This window comes from Fukomys damarensis, unplaced genomic scaffold (genome assembly GCF_012274545.1).
Source record: "Fukomys damarensis isolate Sample0158 unplaced genomic scaffold, DMR_v1.0_HiC HiC_scaffold_24, whole genome shotgun sequence".
Classification (NCBI taxonomy): domain Eukaryota; kingdom Metazoa; phylum Chordata; class Mammalia; order Rodentia; family Bathyergidae; genus Fukomys; species Fukomys damarensis.
The window spans coordinates 66,812,626-66,830,168 of NW_022900936.1; the positions used below are offsets into that span (position 1 = coordinate 66,812,626).

General features: G+C 35.8%; 1 protein-coding gene across 3 annotated transcripts in view; it reads left to right on the forward strand.

The window, feature by feature from the left end:
- Nucleotides 1-17,543, forward strand: part of Sec22a (SEC22 homolog A, vesicle trafficking protein) — a 74,606-nt gene that overhangs the window by 18,282 nt on the left and 38,781 nt on the right. For all 3 annotated transcript variants that reach the window (XM_010618047.3, XM_010618044.3, XM_010618030.3), the window contains 3 exons: nt 3,452-3,615; nt 4,686-4,880; nt 17,125-17,240. In XM_010618047.3, the coding sequence (XP_010616349.1) occupies nt 3,480-3,615; nt 4,686-4,880; nt 17,125-17,240 (447 nt within the window). In that variant the 5' untranslated portion in view covers nt 3,452-3,479. The remainder of the gene's footprint in view (nt 1-3,451; nt 3,616-4,685; nt 4,881-17,124; nt 17,241-17,543) is intronic.

Consider the following 17,543-nt stretch of genomic DNA (forward strand, 5'->3'; position numbering starts at 1 on the left):
AATTACAGCACCATATAAACAAGATAAAGTATACAAAGAAAGACATTGACGCTATATAAACAAGATTTATAGAACTGTACAAAAAAAAAAAAAAGATGGGTCATAAGTCCGAGCAGTGATTTAACAGTTGTTAAAGAGGTGATTAAACGAGCAGATCTGTAATGTAGAATAATTTGTAGTCTTTTTGGAAAGTATCATGCAATTATAGTACAATAAAGACTTCCTGAAAATGCTAACATACAATCTTTTTTTAGTGTGGTTTCCTTTATTTATTACTTTTTTGGTATCGGGGATTGAACTCGGGACCTTGCGCTTGCAAGGCAGGCAATGGAACCACTGAGCTAAATCCCCGGCCCTGGTTTCCTTTATTGTGCATACAATTCTATAGTTAAATTTAGCACAAGAAAGATAAACCATTTGGGATAAACTGTGGCTCACTCTGTTATTAATATGGAAATGTAAAAACCTGACAACAAAAATGGGGTCCAAAATTTTAGTCATATTATGGGAAAATAATGAAATAACTCCTACCCTATTAATTGGCAGTTCTGAAAGTGTGGAGGCCAATTGCCAATCGTGTTCAAGTTATTTGGGGGATGTATTTGAATGCTAATGCATGTCAAAGGATTTTGATAATAGTAGTGAAGTTCTTTAGGGGAAGAGAAAATCACTTTAGAAAGCATATTTTGGCTTTTGATTTTAATATCAGCTTGTAGAAGAATTCAATATGTATGGCCAAACTTTTTGATTATGACCTCTGAAAAGAGATCTAATTTACTTTGTGAGCAGCACTACATGGTTCTTGTCCCTTCTTTCCTGCTTGTAGGGAATTTAAAGTTTCTTGAAACAATGTACCATTGCAATATTCTCTGTTAAATTCTATTTCAGTTTTTAGAAAATGCCTTGACTCACTAATTTTATGACCTACTAATGGGTCGTAACTTGCACTTCGAAAAATACTGCAAGAATGAGAATATATTGCAAGGAACTTCACAAAAGAATTCCAGGTTACTCTAGAAGCATAAGAAAAACACAACTTTACCATGAGTGTATCCCACACCATTAATAATAGATAATAAGTGTTCTATCATTTATATCATTTGACTGCCTAGGATAGTCTTTTAAAGAGCACTTAAGCCCCGCGCCACGTCCGTGCACACACATACGGAGTTGTTTACTCACCCATAAACTCTCACCAGAAATATACAGAAGAAATTAGCAAAAACACTGATAGCCTGTGAGGAGAGCTGGGTATCTGTAGGCAGAGGAGGGATAAGATATTTTAAGTACAATGTACCCTTTCATTTTTATTCTTTTAAAATTTGAACCATGGAAACATGCTTATTCCAGTGATTAAACTCAAAAATAATAAATTCCACATCTACATTACTAGAGAAAATGGTGGGGGGCACCAATATGGATCAGGGTTTAGTAGTGAAGAGGGCTGTCATGAGTAGTGGTGCATTGCAGATGTGGGGAATGACAGCCTGCATGCTGTGTTTACCACCCTGATCCAGACCAGCTATGTTGACAGTGTTATAAAAGGATCCTCATTAAAAGGATTAATTTATGTTTCATGCTCTTGTTTTTGTTTTTGTTTTTGTTTTTGTTTTGAGACAGAGTCTCGCTGTGTAGTTCAGGCTGGCCTCGAACTCATGGCATTCCTCCTGCCTTAGCTTTCTGAGTGCTAGGATTACAGGTGTGTGTCACCACACTCAGCTCTATTTATTATGAAGGAATGGTAATATACTATATTCTAGAAAGTTTTTTTAATAGAACTTGTTTAATGTTTCATTGCTTAAAGTATTTTTAACTTCATACTTAGAAATAATTTCAATCTAATAAAAAAGTGTGTGAATAAGAAAAATACAAATAATGCACAGATTCGTTTTTATTAATATTTCATTTCCTGTCCTGCTTATGCATCTGATTTGTTTTTTCTGAACCATTTGAGATAAACTTATAAATATCACACTTCTTTCTTTTCTTTCTTTCTTTCTTTCTTTTTTTTGGTACCGGAGATTGAACTCAGGTCCTTGTGCCTGCAAGGCAGGCCACCAAACCATTGAGCTAAATCCCCGGCCTCGCACTTCTTTCTTTTTAACTATTTCAGAATATATGTTCTAAGGTTAGGGATGGTCTTTTACTTAACTACATACAGCAATCAGCTATTGGGAATGTATTATAAGTAACCTAGTTTGATATATTAACTGTTTCCCATTTTTGTCAGTTGACTCCAGAAATGTCCTTTGTAGTAGTTCATTCCCCTCTTTAGCATAGGCTCCAAAGTAGGGCTAGGTTTCACATTTATTTCTCATAGCCCTTTAGACTCCTTTGATTGGAAACATTCCTGTGATATTTGTTCAATTTTTTATAATATTAAAATTTTTTTCTTTTTTTTTTTTTTTTTCTACTGGGAATCAAACTTGGGTCCTTGCGCATGCGAGGCAGGCAGCAGAACCACTGAGCTAAATCCCCCGTCCTATAATATTAAAACTTTTCATGAATATAACTCCTTCATTTTAAAAAACTAGAACATTGGCCATTCTGATGTTTCTTTATGATTAGATTCATGTTACATATTATGAGCCAGAATACTACATAGGTGATATGACTTTCTTAGGGTATCATATCTGGAGGCACAGTATGTCCACCTCCCCAAATTAGTGTGCTAGAGTACTCGGTTGAATGTGTTTTCTAGTTTCTACTGTATAATATTTTCCTCTTGCAACTTAAAAATCCATTGGAAGAGATATTAAAACCATGCAAATGTACTGATACTCATCAGAATTCCCCCTAGATATAACATTCATGATTGTACTTGCTTGATCTAATTTTTACTGTTTTGGTTGTAAAATGGTGACTTTTCCAGTGCTAGCACTACCTTCTTATTTACTAGTTAACGTTCACCATTCTGCTGTAAGCAAGTTCTCTCTTCTTTCCCTTTTATTTGTTGTTAAATTCTTGCTTATTCCCTCAGTGGTTCATAATTTATTACTGGGGTCAGTGACCACTCTGAAATTGTATACAAAGTTCTGTGTTACTTGGGCATTTTCCTGGAGATAGTGTTCATAACTTTGGTCAGACTGTAAATATTATTTGACTCAGGTGTATTAATATATACTAGCTTTTTGAAGAGCTAAGACTTTAAGCTAGCTCTAATGTTTATATGTTTTGATATTTTCCCCCCTGCTTTCTTCTACAAGTGAAATGTTAGAACCATAGTGTATCCCCTTTGTTGTACATTACATTATTTTTGTCTGCTGTTTTAAAACTACAACTTAAAAAGGTATACTATTTTTGTTCTTTTAATTTTTTTGCTGGAATATAAATGTTAGTATCTTTATTGGCAGTGTAGCAGCAGTTTGTGGTGTATAGAACCAGTCTTGTGAAGCAACAAATTACCTTGATTTAATTTGAAAATGTAAAACCAATGTTTTTTACACTGTAGTTTTATTAGCTCTTTGGGAGTGAGCTACATGATGTTGTGCAGTGAAAGTTATCCAAATGTTCTCGCCTTCTCTTTCCTGGATGAGCTTCAGAAGGAGTTCATTACTACTTATAACATGATGAAGACAAATACTGCTGTCAGACCATACTGTTTCATTGAATTTGGTAAGGGCCTATTTTTTTTCTTTTTTACTATCTTGTCTCTATCCAGTTGTAAGTGATTTTTCACCTAATTTTAGGGGAATGGGGGAAACTTCTGCTATTTTGCTTTATATAGAATAATTTGGCAAATGATCTGTAAGTTATAGCAACTTCTTAATTTAGGTGTCTATTAGAAAAAAAAAATTGAGTTGTGAAGAGATTTGTGATTATTGGCCCAAATAATTAGTATCAGAGGACAAGAGATTCAGAGTTTTGTGTTTATGTGATAATCATTTATGGCTTGCTTAATGTAGCACACTAGTTGGCAAATATTTGCTGGAAAGGACCAGACAACATATTTTAGACTTTAAGGGCCATACAGTCTGCCACATCTACCCAGCTCTGCCATTGTCACTTGAAAGAAGCCACAGGCAATATATAAATGAATGAGCATAGTTATGGCCAAATAAAACTTTATTTATAAAAACAGCAGGCTATGTTTGGCCTGTGGGCAATCATTTGCTCAACTCTTGATGTAGAAGGAAGAAAAAAAACCAAGAAAACCCAAAGTTATAAACAGTAAAATAAAATGCCACTTGGAAGATGTTTAGGAACTATCATTTATTCTTTTTATTAAACTTATCCTTTAAAACATACATCCTAATGGTGTAAGCAGTAGATTAGAAAACAGATTTAGAAAACATAGTTTATTGTATATGCTCTTATGTAATTACAACTAGAAAATAATAAGTTCACTCTTTTATGAGACAAGAACTCCCATAAAAATTAAGAGTTTGGTTTAAAGTTAAGCTGTTTTTTGTTTCTGTGATTCCTTAAAGTGGATATAATACATTCAGGTAGTGTTTAACTTGTAGTTCAGTTATAGTTGCTAATTTCTAGAGTATAGAATGTGAAACTGATGACTCCATGATTATGCATAAACACAAATAATTTTAGAAATTCCATGGCAAATGAATAGTTTTAAATAATAAATTAAACTGTTTATCCATAAAATTTATTGTCCATAAACATCACACTCTCAAATGATTTAATTAACAAATGACTGCAGGAGATTTATTTTTTATTTTACATAGATAACTTCATTCAGAGGACCAAGCAACGGTATAATAATCCCAGGTCTCTTTCAACAAAGATAAATCTGTCTGACATGCAGATGGAAATCAAGCTGAGGCCCCCTTACCAAATTCCTATGTGTGAACTGGGGCCAGCCAATGGAGTAACATCTGCATTTTCTGTTGATTATAAAGGTGCTGGTAAGATTTCTTCTGGTGAGTGCTGGATCTCAATTACTTCATTACATTTTTTGCTTTTGTAAGAACTGAGGAACTCTTAAAAGTAAACTTTTATTGATATCTTAGATAAAAAACATGAGTAGAGGTTCAAAGCAATCCTTTCTCCCGGTTGTTTATAAACTCAGCTTCTAGATATGTGACTAATCAAGAAAATACGTTCTTTCTTTCTTTTTCTTTTTTCTTTTTTTCTGTTATCAGGGATCGAACTCAGGACCTTGCGCTTGCAAGGCAGGCACAGTGCCACTGAGCTAAATCCCAAGCCAGGAAAATTACTTTCAAATGGTAATCTCAGAGGTTCTCTTTACTAAGAAAACATTTACGGTATCTTTGTAAATACTTATATAGAAGTGAAAAATAGTTTTTTTGTAATATATATTTGTAGGCTTATGAAGTGTTTTGCATTATGTCAGACTGGCTGCATTCAAGCTCCAGAGTGCTTGAATGTCATAGAAAATGTAAAAACCTTAGTGATGGTCTACTGAAATCTCCCTTCCCAAAGAAGAACACCATCTAGTCATGACAGGATGACTTCTGCTTGTGGAAACCTCATCCAAGAATGGTGGTATATACCTGTATTCCTAGCCACTTAGGAGACTGAGGCAGGAAGATCTCAAATTAGAGGCCAGCCTGGGCAATTTAGTGAAATTCTGTCTTATAAATTATCTGTCTTACTAAATTTATTTAAAAAATAAAAAGGGCTTGGGATATAGCTCAGTGGTAGAGTGCCTCTGGGCTCAATCCTCAGTACTTCCTATCTCTCCAAAAAAGAAAATTCCATTGTTTTATGAAGTAGCATATGCCACTTTTAAAATACTTGTTAAAATTCTTCTTTATGTACTAAGCTAAAATTTGCTTCCCTGTAATTCCTACCAGTCTAATCTATTTTATTTAAATATCTCTAGTTCCCTTAGACTTTTTGTCAATGGCTTGAAGTCTTCATCATCGTAGTAACTTCATTTATATATTTATTAATTTGTTAGTCTTCTTTAACTGTAGACTGACTGTAACACTTCATGTTTGGTTTGAGGGAGAGGGGAAAACAAATTTCACTAAAATAATCTAGCCGGTCACTAAACAATAAGGGTAAGAGATAAAAAGGCATCTAGATTGTAAAGAAAGAAATGAAATCATTCTGTTTACATATTATGTAATCTCATATATAAAATCCTGAGGAATCTGTTTTAAAAAGACTTACAATAAATGAGTTGAAAGATTGCAGGATAAGGATAGAAGATCAATATACAAACAAAAAAAAATTAGCCATATTCTGTACACTAGCAGTGAACAATCTAAAAGTGAATTTAAGAAAATCTCATACAATGAAAACTATAAAACATCATTGGAAGAAATTAAAGATCTAAATTAATGGAAGGCAGTTTCACTTTCCTGGATTAGAAGATAATGTTAAGATAGCTGTTCTCAAATTGATATACACATTCAGCACAACCCCACCTGTTTTTTTTTTAATAGAAATTGACAAGATGGTCCTAAAATTCATATGGAAATTCAAGTGGTAGAGAATAGCCAAAATAATCTTGGAAAAGTACAAAGTTGAAGGACTCACACTTCGAAATTTACTACCAATCTACAGTAATGAAGCCTGAGTGATTCTGGCTTAAGGATAGACATGTATGTAGATCATTGGGATAGGTTTGAGAGTATAGAAGTAAACCTTTTCATTATGGTTTAACACTGATACAAGGACAATAGTGAAAGAATAATACTCTTCTGAATAAATGGTGTTGGGATAACTGGATACCCACATGCAAAAGAATTGAAGTTGGACTCCGCTTCTTACAACATATATAAAAATTAACTCAAAATAGAACAGAGTCCTAAATACAACAAATAGAACTATAAAACTCTTAGAAAAACAGACCTAAATCTTTATGACTTTGTTAGGTTTTTCAGATTTTTAGTGAAAGAAAAGATAAAGTAGACTTCATCAAAATTAAAATCTTACTCTTCAAACACCACAATCAAGAAAGTGAAAAAACAACCCACAGAATTACAAAAAAAAAAAAAAAACCTTCTAAAACATATATCTGATAAGGAGCCAAAATAAAATACATAAGTATCTTACAACTCAGCAATAAAAAATGTCTAGTTTATAAATGAGGAAAGGATTAAATAGACATCAACCCAGAAAATGTACAGCTAGATAATTATAAAAAGATGTTCAACATCAATAATCATTAGAGAAATACAAAACAAAACTATAAGGATACAGTATATCATTTCATATCCACCAGCAGGGCTAAAATAAGAGCCATTGGATCCATGAGTCCTAAGGGCCAATGAACAAAGTATCCTATAATGCAGTCTAGATCCTTGTGTTTCTCTGGGCCCTTTTTAACCATTGTCATTCAGTGAACACATGGAATGTTGCCTTTGAAATCTAGAGGCATATTAATCAGTGTATCTTTTCTTAGTGATATGGACTGTCAGGTGCTTTCTGATCTTTGACCATCAGAAACTGAAGGGGCAGGCTTTGTAAGTTTGGTTATTCCTGTTGTCTGGCATGCATGTATTTTCTCAAGGCATATAACCTAAGGCACATACTATATATTTCTCAGGTACTGTTAGCATGACATTGCCAATAATGTTCTGTGACTCTAGATATTTATAGCCAAGAGTCAATAAACTTTTTTTTTTTGTAAAAGAACTGGTAGTGAATATATTAGGTTTTGACACTATGTGGCCACTGTTGCAACTCTGTGTGTATAATGTACAAAGTATCTGTAGACAATAGTTAAAAAAGAATAGGTGGACTGAATTTGGCTTTGGGCCATTGCAAATTGCTGTAGACTAATCTCTGGTACAATATGTTAAATGTACTGATATCTGTCACATAAAAACAAAATGTTTCTGATTTCTACTGTTTCTTAGGATAGAGAAAAAAATTTAGGGCCGGGGATTTAGCTCAGTGGTTCCGCCTCCTGTCTCACAAGTGCAAGGGCTGGATTTCAATCCCTGGCACACCCCCCCAAAAAAAAGTTTACCATAATGATGTCAGGAAATGAAATGTTCTATACTGTGAGGAAACTGCATCTGGAAAAACATGCAGTTAGAACCCTTAGTAATCTGTCATCCTCCAAGACACACCCAGTTTGGAGACTTAGAGAGTTAATTGAAAATATAGTAGACATCACCACCTATGCATTTTGAAAGCCTTGGATAGTGGTACTGGTCTCTGCAGTCATCTTGGGGATTAGTATTTTGTTGATGTTTTGGTTGAAGGAGCCCAAGACTTCTGTTGGCCTGCTCTTCTTTAGTAGGTCTGGCAGCCAGTGTTGCTAAGGATATCCGTCCATTAATAAATACACTCTGGATTCAGAAGGATAACCTTAATTGGAGGTAAGAGTCCAACTTAACCTACCATGAGATGTACTTTGTTACAGATTGTTAATCAGTTAACTTCTATAAGTTTCTTTTCTTACCTTAGACCATCATGATACTCTGGATCATCCATAGACTTGGAAAATGGGGAGAATCTGGGATTTGTTGTACTTTTAAGAAAGAGTAAAAAGTAATTGACAACTAGAACTTATTTTAATATTAACTTTAAATTTGCCTTCAATTCAGACCAATCATACATAATATTTTCTATAGTTCCCAAGTAAAATACAGTTTTGAGAGGGAATTTCTTAAGTACATTATTCACTTTGTTTTGAAATAAGTTTAATGGATATTTGAGGAGCATTGCTTTTTAAGCTTCTTTGTCCTTATGATTAATTTTTTTTATTTCTTGACTTGTTTCTCTCTAAACTTTTGGCAATCCTCCTTGTCAGTCTGGCATAAATATTTTTATCGTGGCATACTTATTATTTACAGAAGTTTATGGAAGTTCATCATGTAGTCAATAACATATTAAATGATGTACTGTGTCCCACTTCTGCTTTTTTTGTTTTCTCTTTAAAATGTTTTATTATAGAGAATCTCAAATGTATACAAGGTACACAGAATAGTGTAATTTACTCTCATGTACCCATTATACAACTATAACAACACTTTGCCATTCTTTTTTCATCTGTACATCTCCACTATCTGCTTGATAATTTATGTATATAGTTCTTTTTAAAGGGGAATTTATAGTCTTTGTTATGCAAATATTGTTTTAAAATATGTTTCATCCTTATTCAGGTATGGTGAGGTCAATAGATCAGATGACTACCACAAAAAAGAGAATTTTTTTATGCTCATAGATCCCCAGGGAAAGGAAAGGGGAGAATATGGACAGAACCTCTATTGTGGTTTCTTGGGGAAGGAATGGATGAGATAAGATGAGGAGACTTGAGATTGGCTAGTTTGAATAATTTCAGTGGCTTTGAGGCATAGGGCTTTTGGAACTTAAGTGGCTCTGGGGAATTTCCAGTTGTGTGATGCTTGGTCATGTAATACAGGGAGGGCAATAGTGCTTGGTAGAGAAGGTGGTTGAGAGTGTGTGGTATGAACTGGTTGTTTGTGTGTAGAAGACTCAGTCACGCAAATTGCATTACCTAGCCCTGGAAGGGTCAGTTTGTCCAAGATGTCAAAGCATCAGAAATAGAGAATAAAATGTCATGATTACTATTGACTATTTTGACAATACAGAACATGTCCATTTCCTTAACAAATTCCTTTCTGTCCCCTCCCAATCTCCAGCTCTCTCTGGACATCCACTGTTTTGATTTTTATCACTTTAAATTCACATTGCTCTACTTCATCTAACAAGATAATATTCTGTGAGTCTTGTGTACATGGCTTTTCTTTTGCTTAGCATAATGTCATATATGTTGGATGTCTTAATAATGACTGAGTGGTATTTTATTGTATGGACATACTATAACTTGGTTGTTCATTCTCATGTTCATGGACTCTAGCTGGTTTCCAGTTTGTAGTTACTGTGCATAAAGCTATAGTGAACATTCATCTTTTTGTTGATATGTTTTCATTTACCTTCGATAAATACTAGGAGTGGAATTGCTAGGTCAAAAGGTTGTCACATGTTTAAGTCTTTAAGAAACTCATTTTCCAAAGTAGTATCATTTTTCCTTCCCTCAAGCAATGTGTGAGTGCTTCAGTTAACTCCACATTCTTGCCAACATTTAGTGATTTGTCTTTTAATATTTTGTGTCCTGCCTTTATTTTTTAAAACCTTCACAAAACTTTATATTTAATATATGTTGTTCCGGGAATTTAGCTCAGTGGTTCCACTGCCTGCCTCGCAAACACAAGGTCTTGAGTTAGATCCCCAGTACCAAAAACAAAACAACAGCAACCAAAAAATAATATATGTCTGTCAGTCTCTGACACCTTTTTTCATCTATTTTGTCATTTTCTAGACAAATTATCAGTTGCCTGAAAATGCTACTGCTTTGGCTCATGCCCACAAACCAAGTCAGTCAGTCTCAGTCTCTCTCTCTCTGTGTCTGTCTGTCTGTCTGTCTGTCTCTCTCTCTCTCTCTCTCTCTCACACATACACAAGTATATACACATCTTATAATCTGACAGTTTTTTTTTTTTCTAAACCATTAAGAGACATATAGACTTTTGGTTTGGTTTTGTTTTTTTGTGGTACCAGGGATCAAACTCGAGACTTTGCACTTGTGAGGCAGGCAGCAGAACCACTGAGCCAAATCCCTGGCCCCTCATATAGGTTTTTGAGAAGAGCCTTGATGGTGAAAAGCATACCATGCTTTTGTGCTGTACAGATAGTTTCATTAGGTCATGAAACGGACGTGAAATTTCCCCTATCTCTGTAGCCTATTCCTCCACACATTTTGGGCATCTTGAGTAACTGTAGCTTCTGAACTTTACCTCTGACATATGCTCTGTGGTATTATGATGAAGTTTGAGGTTTAAATGGTAAACTTCTTTTTTTTTTTTTTTTTTTTTTGGTACTGGGGATCAAACGCAGGACCTTGGGCTTAACAGACAGGCGCTGTGTTGCTGAGCTAAATCCCCAGCCTCTGGTAACCTCTTTTTGAGTCTTCACAATGACTTTTCTCAGAATCTGCTTCATCAATTTGTTTTCCTTTTTCTTGGTACTTCTATTTTATCTTCACTGAATTATTTCATTCCCCTATAAACATAATCAGGTCCCCCCACACACACACTGTGAAAGAAAAATATTATTTTATTATTTCTGTTAACCTTTTATGCTGCTTTTCTCTACCTTAACTGTGAAAATATTCCTTTATACTTTCACCTCTTTCCATTACTAATTATTTAACTTCTTTCAGTCTAAATTTTCCCTTCAGGTTGGGGATTTAGCTCAGTGGTTCTGTCACCTGCCTCACAAGTGCAAGGGCCCAAGTTTGATCCCTGGTACCAAAAAAAATTTTTTTTCCTCTTCAACTATAGTGCTAAAGTCGGAATAACTCCATTCTAAGACAGAAAGCCATCTCATGTAAGATGTGACTCCTAGGTAAACTGTGGGAATTCACTTAGCAAAAGATAAAGGCAAGGCCAGATGGTTGGAAAAGGGGACCATAAAATGCAGGAATTCAAATTCGCTTAGAAAAGAGTTTGGTACTGAGGACCCTATGATAGGAAAAACCTTAATAAGCAAAAATTTAGGAAATATCACAATATAAGATAATTTCTGCCCTTCACCCTACTTAGTTCAGAATTAACCAGTACCGGGAGACACCTAGTCTCCTCACAAAAGTTTGTAAGTAAAAAGAACCATTGTTAGCTTTTTTAATCAAACAAGCTCCATTCCCCCTGGCTAGAGTAGGCAATTAAATGAATCTAAAAGGTAACTTCCCTAACAAAGAACTAGTCCCATCCCACCCTGAGATGAGTTTTCTTCCCGCTCTCGCAAGTGCCCAGCAATACCCAATAGAAATGAAAAATGAAAATAGCACCAATGAAAAAGAGGATTTCAAGCCTCCCAAACCCTATAAATTTATACTTTAGAAGTGGGTCTGAACTCTCGATACAGAACCACTGTACCGGTGAGGTGCAAGAGTCCAGGCTCAATCTTGCAATAAACTCATGTGCATTTACATCGGACTCAACTCCTTGGTGATCTTTGGGGACTTAGTGATCTGGGCACAACACAACTTCCTTTTTGAAGCTTATTTTTGCTTTATTGTACTGTGGATTGAATGCAGGGACTCATGTATGCTAGGCAAACACTGTACCACTGAGCTACATCCCCAACGCTTTTTATTTTGAGAAGGGTCTTATTAACTTGTCCAGGCTGGCCTCTAACTTGAGCTCCTTCTGCCTCAGCCCCCTGATCTCATGATTAACAAATTTAAAGACTCTTTATAAACCTTTTTCTTTTCAAATTTGGGGTTTTTTGCTTGTCAATAGTTACTGTTGAGCCACCTCTTTCTTTTTTAATGGTCTCCCTATTTCTAGGCTTTACTGTCTCCTTACTCCTCTACTTTCTCTTAATGGCACTGTCTGCAATTGATGTGCCATTGGCCTGCTTTTTCCATGGGTGATCTCATCTAAACCCTTTGTTAGGGAATTGATCATGTTAAAGTATGCTGTGGCGCCGCCTCACAGGCTGCATTCTCCTGGTACATCTTGGCTCCTAAAATGACCTCATGCCCTTATCTCTGGTTTCCCTCCCCCCCAAGGCCACAGTGGTCCAGGAAAGTTGAAACCTGTGTCTGCAGAACTGGGCCCATAAAAGCAATCTGGCCTGTGATAGGTTAAAAGTAACTCACTCCTTATAAATAAACAATAGCCCACCCCCAAACTGATACAAGGACCTTCCTTTCTTTGTTCTTCTCTCTCCTTCTGCTTCTTCCTCCTCCTCTCTCTGTCTCTCTCTCTCTCTCTCTCTGCCTTCCTGCCTCCTGCTCACCTCCCTACAATAAAGATCTCCTGCCGGACCTCTCGGTGCATGAGTGGCATAATTGGAAAGGGACACCCGAAAGGGCACACAAACCCCCTTTCACCCTTCCCTCCAAATGCAGACCTCACCTGTTTTCCAGCTCTAATACTTTTTGCTTTCATTTGCTTATTCAGTATTCTGCACCATCACCTCAAATCTGATGTATCCAAAACGTCCCATTCCTCATCACAGAGTTTCTTTGTGTGGGTCAATTGCCAGTACCCTCATCTTTCCAATCACCAGACATAAAAACCTCAGCATTTTCTTTGATTTCTCACACCTAATTAGTTGCCACATCTAATAGTTTTTTGGTTTTTTTTTTTTTTTGGTATCGGGGATCGAACTTGGGCCCTTGCACTTGCGAGGCAGGCGGCTGAACCATTGAGCCAAAATCCCCGGCCCTATTGTAAGAGCCTGACTGAACCAGAGCGACTCCATGTTGACCAGCAAACGACCTAGAGACTGTCGCTCCCCCCCCCATCCCTTATAGGATAACTAATGATTAATTGTGAATTGTTAGGTAACTGCTTTGAAGTAGCTGGGAAACTAAATGGAAACTGTAGTGAACACAGAGACCCAACACAAATCACGCCACTCCTTACTTGCCTGTAGTTGAATGTTCTGAACATTATAATCTTAAGTTGTAAATGGAATAATGGATAATCGCTCTGCTGATCATTAGTACATGACGGTCAAGTATATGCTTGATGACCACTAGCTCAGATCAACTGATTCTTTGCCTTTGTCCTCTTCCTGTAAGTTTTAAGTGTAAACCCCCCCTTAGCCCTTTATAAAATGGCCTCTGTTTCTGAGCTAGCCGCCTCTCTGAGCTACTTGGCTTGGGGAGTGCCGTCTGGCCAGACTAATAAACACCAACTTGCCTGGTGTTTTCCTTCCTGGGTGACTCTCACTGTCCGACAAGCTCCTGGAGCCTCGCTGAGCTTCTGAGCCCAGCATCGTGGAAGCCTCTTGGCTGTTCACGCTCCAGGAGTAAAAGTGAGACTTAAGTCTTACACTATGTCTAATAGTTTTAACCTCCGTAATATCCCTCTCTTCTTTCTTGTTCACCATTTCTACTGTCACTGACCTAACAGACCCTCATTTCATTTGGTGTTTTCTTGGCACTTCCTGATGAGCTTATTAATGTAGAATTGTAGGAAAAGCATGGACTTTGCAATCAGACAGAACCACAGTCGAACTGAAAAGACAGCTTCCTAGCTTTCTGACATAGTAAATTATTCACCCTCAGTTTACAGATGAGAACGTTCAAGCACAGAAAAGCCAGTGCTTCCTACTTGTGAAGTACTGCACTGGAAGGGATAACAGAACAGTGTGTCCTTAATGATCAGGTACTCAGAAAATATCCTTTTTCTCTCTCTACTTTTAATCTTGTTACAACCCTTTAATAGACTAATATGTTTTAAGTATCGTCTTAATCATAGCAGTCTGTTGCTTTTCAGTATTCCTCATATCTAATTTCCTGTAATTCTTAGCCTTGATTCAGACTGCCAATTTGTTTCAACTTTCTTTTCTGACTTTATACCCACCCCCACACACCATACTCTCCGCAAACATCCCTTTGAACAAACAACCAAGAGCAGTGCCTTGTAGGAGAGCAGTAAAGAGTATGAATTTCTGGGCTGGGGATGTAGCTCAGGGGTAGGAGTGGTTGCCTAGCATGCATTCAGTCGTGGGAATTCCCCAGCACCACAGTCAATCAGTTCACAGGCCACTGAATTTAAATCTTAGTTCATTTACTTAATTCATGTCCTTGGACAAATTAGTTAATCTCCTGAAACCTTAATGTCTTCTGAAAGAAAAAAGCAAGATAATTCTAGCCCTACTTCATTGGATTGTTAATGAGATTGTATAGATAAAGCACTTTGTGCTAGGCACATGGTAAGCAGAAACTAGTAGTTGTGGAAGTAGTAGTTGTTGCTATGATTTGTTTTTCCTGTTTCCGTCAACTCTCTTGTTCTTTACTCTGTGTGGAACGCACTGTAGTTCTTGCCTATTGTACCTAACTGTGTTTTATTCATCTTCAAAGATATTCCCTGGTTCTCATCACTTCCTTTGTACTATTTAAATCTTTCCTCTTCAGCTTTCCTTGAGTCACACTAACCAGTGTCTTTCCAAGGGACTTGGTCTTTGCACCTTTAAGAACTTTTGCCAACTCTCTATAAATCATTGGTACATTTTGAGAAAATTTTAATTTTGTTATGAAAATGCCATTGTTGGGTTCAAAGAGGCTAATTTAAAAAGATACAGTATTATAGCCGAAGATAATAGCAAAAACAAAAACTGTCCAAGTGACACAGCTTTGAATTTGGCAAAAATAATTGCTTTTCCTCTACACTACCTCTTGTTACTTTCCAAATACATTATCCACCTGGTTGTGCCTCGCATGGTGCCAAATAAAACTACAGTCTACAGTAAGCATTTTGGTTAGCAGGGATCTAAAAGTCTGTTTTACTGAAGTAAAAATAGCATTCATAGCATAATGTATTAAAATGTGGTTGGATATCTAGTTCAGTTGTTAAAATGAGAACTTGTCCTTCAAAGAGTATAACCTTCTTGTATGCAGATAACATTTTCTTGATAAGCGTTCTCAAAATGCAAACCACTGGTCCTGAGAAGTAGGCAGGGCATAAGTAGGGAAATTGCTGCCTTAGAATTTATTTCCCACAGTGATTTAGCACAGTGCCAGCCTGTCCTTGGGTGCAGCATGTACCTTGTTCTTGTTAAAGAAGGTTTATCATTTGCAATTGTGCCTTTAAAAATAAAAATAAGCCAACATTCATTTTTAAATAATTCACAAATAGCATATATTATAAAGAGAGTACTCTAAGGCCAAAAGAAAAACTTCATTATTGAATTTATGTGGGCTTATTATTCATTTCTTAAATAGATGTTCAACACATGAAAATGGTAATACCTTTCTGTTGAAGAATGGCCATTCCTTAATTAAGTGTATAAAGTTAAGAATTTTTAGTTATAGTACCAAATACTATTTGTGTTTTTTAAAGTTGAATTTGCTTGGTATACTTTAAAGATGTGATTCTTATAATCTGTTCAGCTGTAGTTGGCTTTATTCTTGAGGTCTGTGTGGAGGATTTCTTTTCTGTTGTTGTTAGAGGCCAGCTCTCCCTTACTACCGAGAGGCATGAAGAGTGAGGCAGGGAAGCTGCAGAATATGACTCACTGCAGTCTGGTTGGGGAGATTTTTAAATTATGAGATTTTTTTCTCTCTACTGATAAAAGACAATATCAATAATGAACAGAGACATGATCTATTTTCATATTAAAACCCAAGGAAAATGAGAGAACAGGCAGGGGCACAAATGACTTTAACAAAATGTTACTTCATATTATTGTTTTCTGCTGAATTTGAGGAATAAATATTTTTTTAAAAATATGTGGATTTTTGTGTTTTTATAAATTGTCTAGAAAAGCCTTTCTACTGTAATGGTTGAATATAATTTGCAAAGATTTAAGTCCATTCTTACATTGTTGTTCCACCTCACTGACTTCATTGTTGGACTTTTACACTTCAGTGGTTTAAATAAAATAAAATGTGCTTCTGTTGTCCTTTCTTTGTTTCTGTCACTATTTTGAAGTCTAATGATTATATATTTAGTTTTGTGTTTTCATTTGGATGTCATTGTTTATTAAGCACAAAATAATGATGAAAAGAAGCTGTTGTTTAATTGAATATCTTACGCTGCTAAAGCTCTGAAAGATGAGGGGATGTATTTGTAAAAATAAAGTGGTCACTTCTTCAGCTGGTATTTTATCATTTTTGCCTTCAAATAGTATTTACCAAACCAGGAATTTCAAAACTCTGACTACATTCTATTGAGTTCAGACTGGCGATAACATATGAGCTTTCACATATGTCGAGTGATGTTTGTAATGCCAAATAAAGGGGAGCTTTGCTTAACAGCAAGCTATATTTGCTCTTACATATGTTTTCTAAGTATTTTCAGAGAAAATAAGAAATTATGCAACAAATTTCCAAGCAAAGTCACCTTTACAAATTCTTGCACTTATTTTTAAAAAGTAGATATTTTTTAGGCAGTAAGGTTTTTTTCCTAATCCAATTACTGCCAGATTTGAGCACATTAGCACTATATATCATAAATGCAAATTAGGTTTCTGTTAAAAATATAAAGAAAAAGAAGTTAATTTGATTTGAGTTTAAGAAAATGGGGCTTTTATGTTGTCAACATTTTGCATTTTGAAAGAATGTTTAATCACTAAGATGTATTTTGTAAAATTATTTATGTTTGACCCATTTCAACGTAGTAGGGAATTTCTGTTTAACGTAAGTTCAGCTACATAACATACTGGTATTCATTTCTAACCGTTTCTTTTATTTTCCAGCTCATCAACGACTGGAACCAGCAACTCTATCAGGGATTGTGGCATTTATCCTTACTCTTTTATGTGGAGCTCTGAATTTAATTCGAGGCTTTCATGCCATAGAAAGTCTCCTGCAGGTACTGTGCTATTTTTGTAATTTCAAGTGACTGTGCCTATTCTAACTACTTACATAATGTATATGCATTGGACTGGGTATTAGTACAACTTACAGTGCATGTGCAAAACCTGTGTTCTTTATATCTACCCTGATGTCACTTCAAAACTCATGTTTGTTTGTTTGTTTGTTTATTTATTTATTTAGGACTAGGAATCAAACCCAGAGGCATTCAACTACTAAGTCACATTCCCAGTCCCCCCCTTTTTTCTGGTGCTGGCATCAAACTCAGGACTTTGTGCTTGCCAGGCAGGTGCGGCACTAC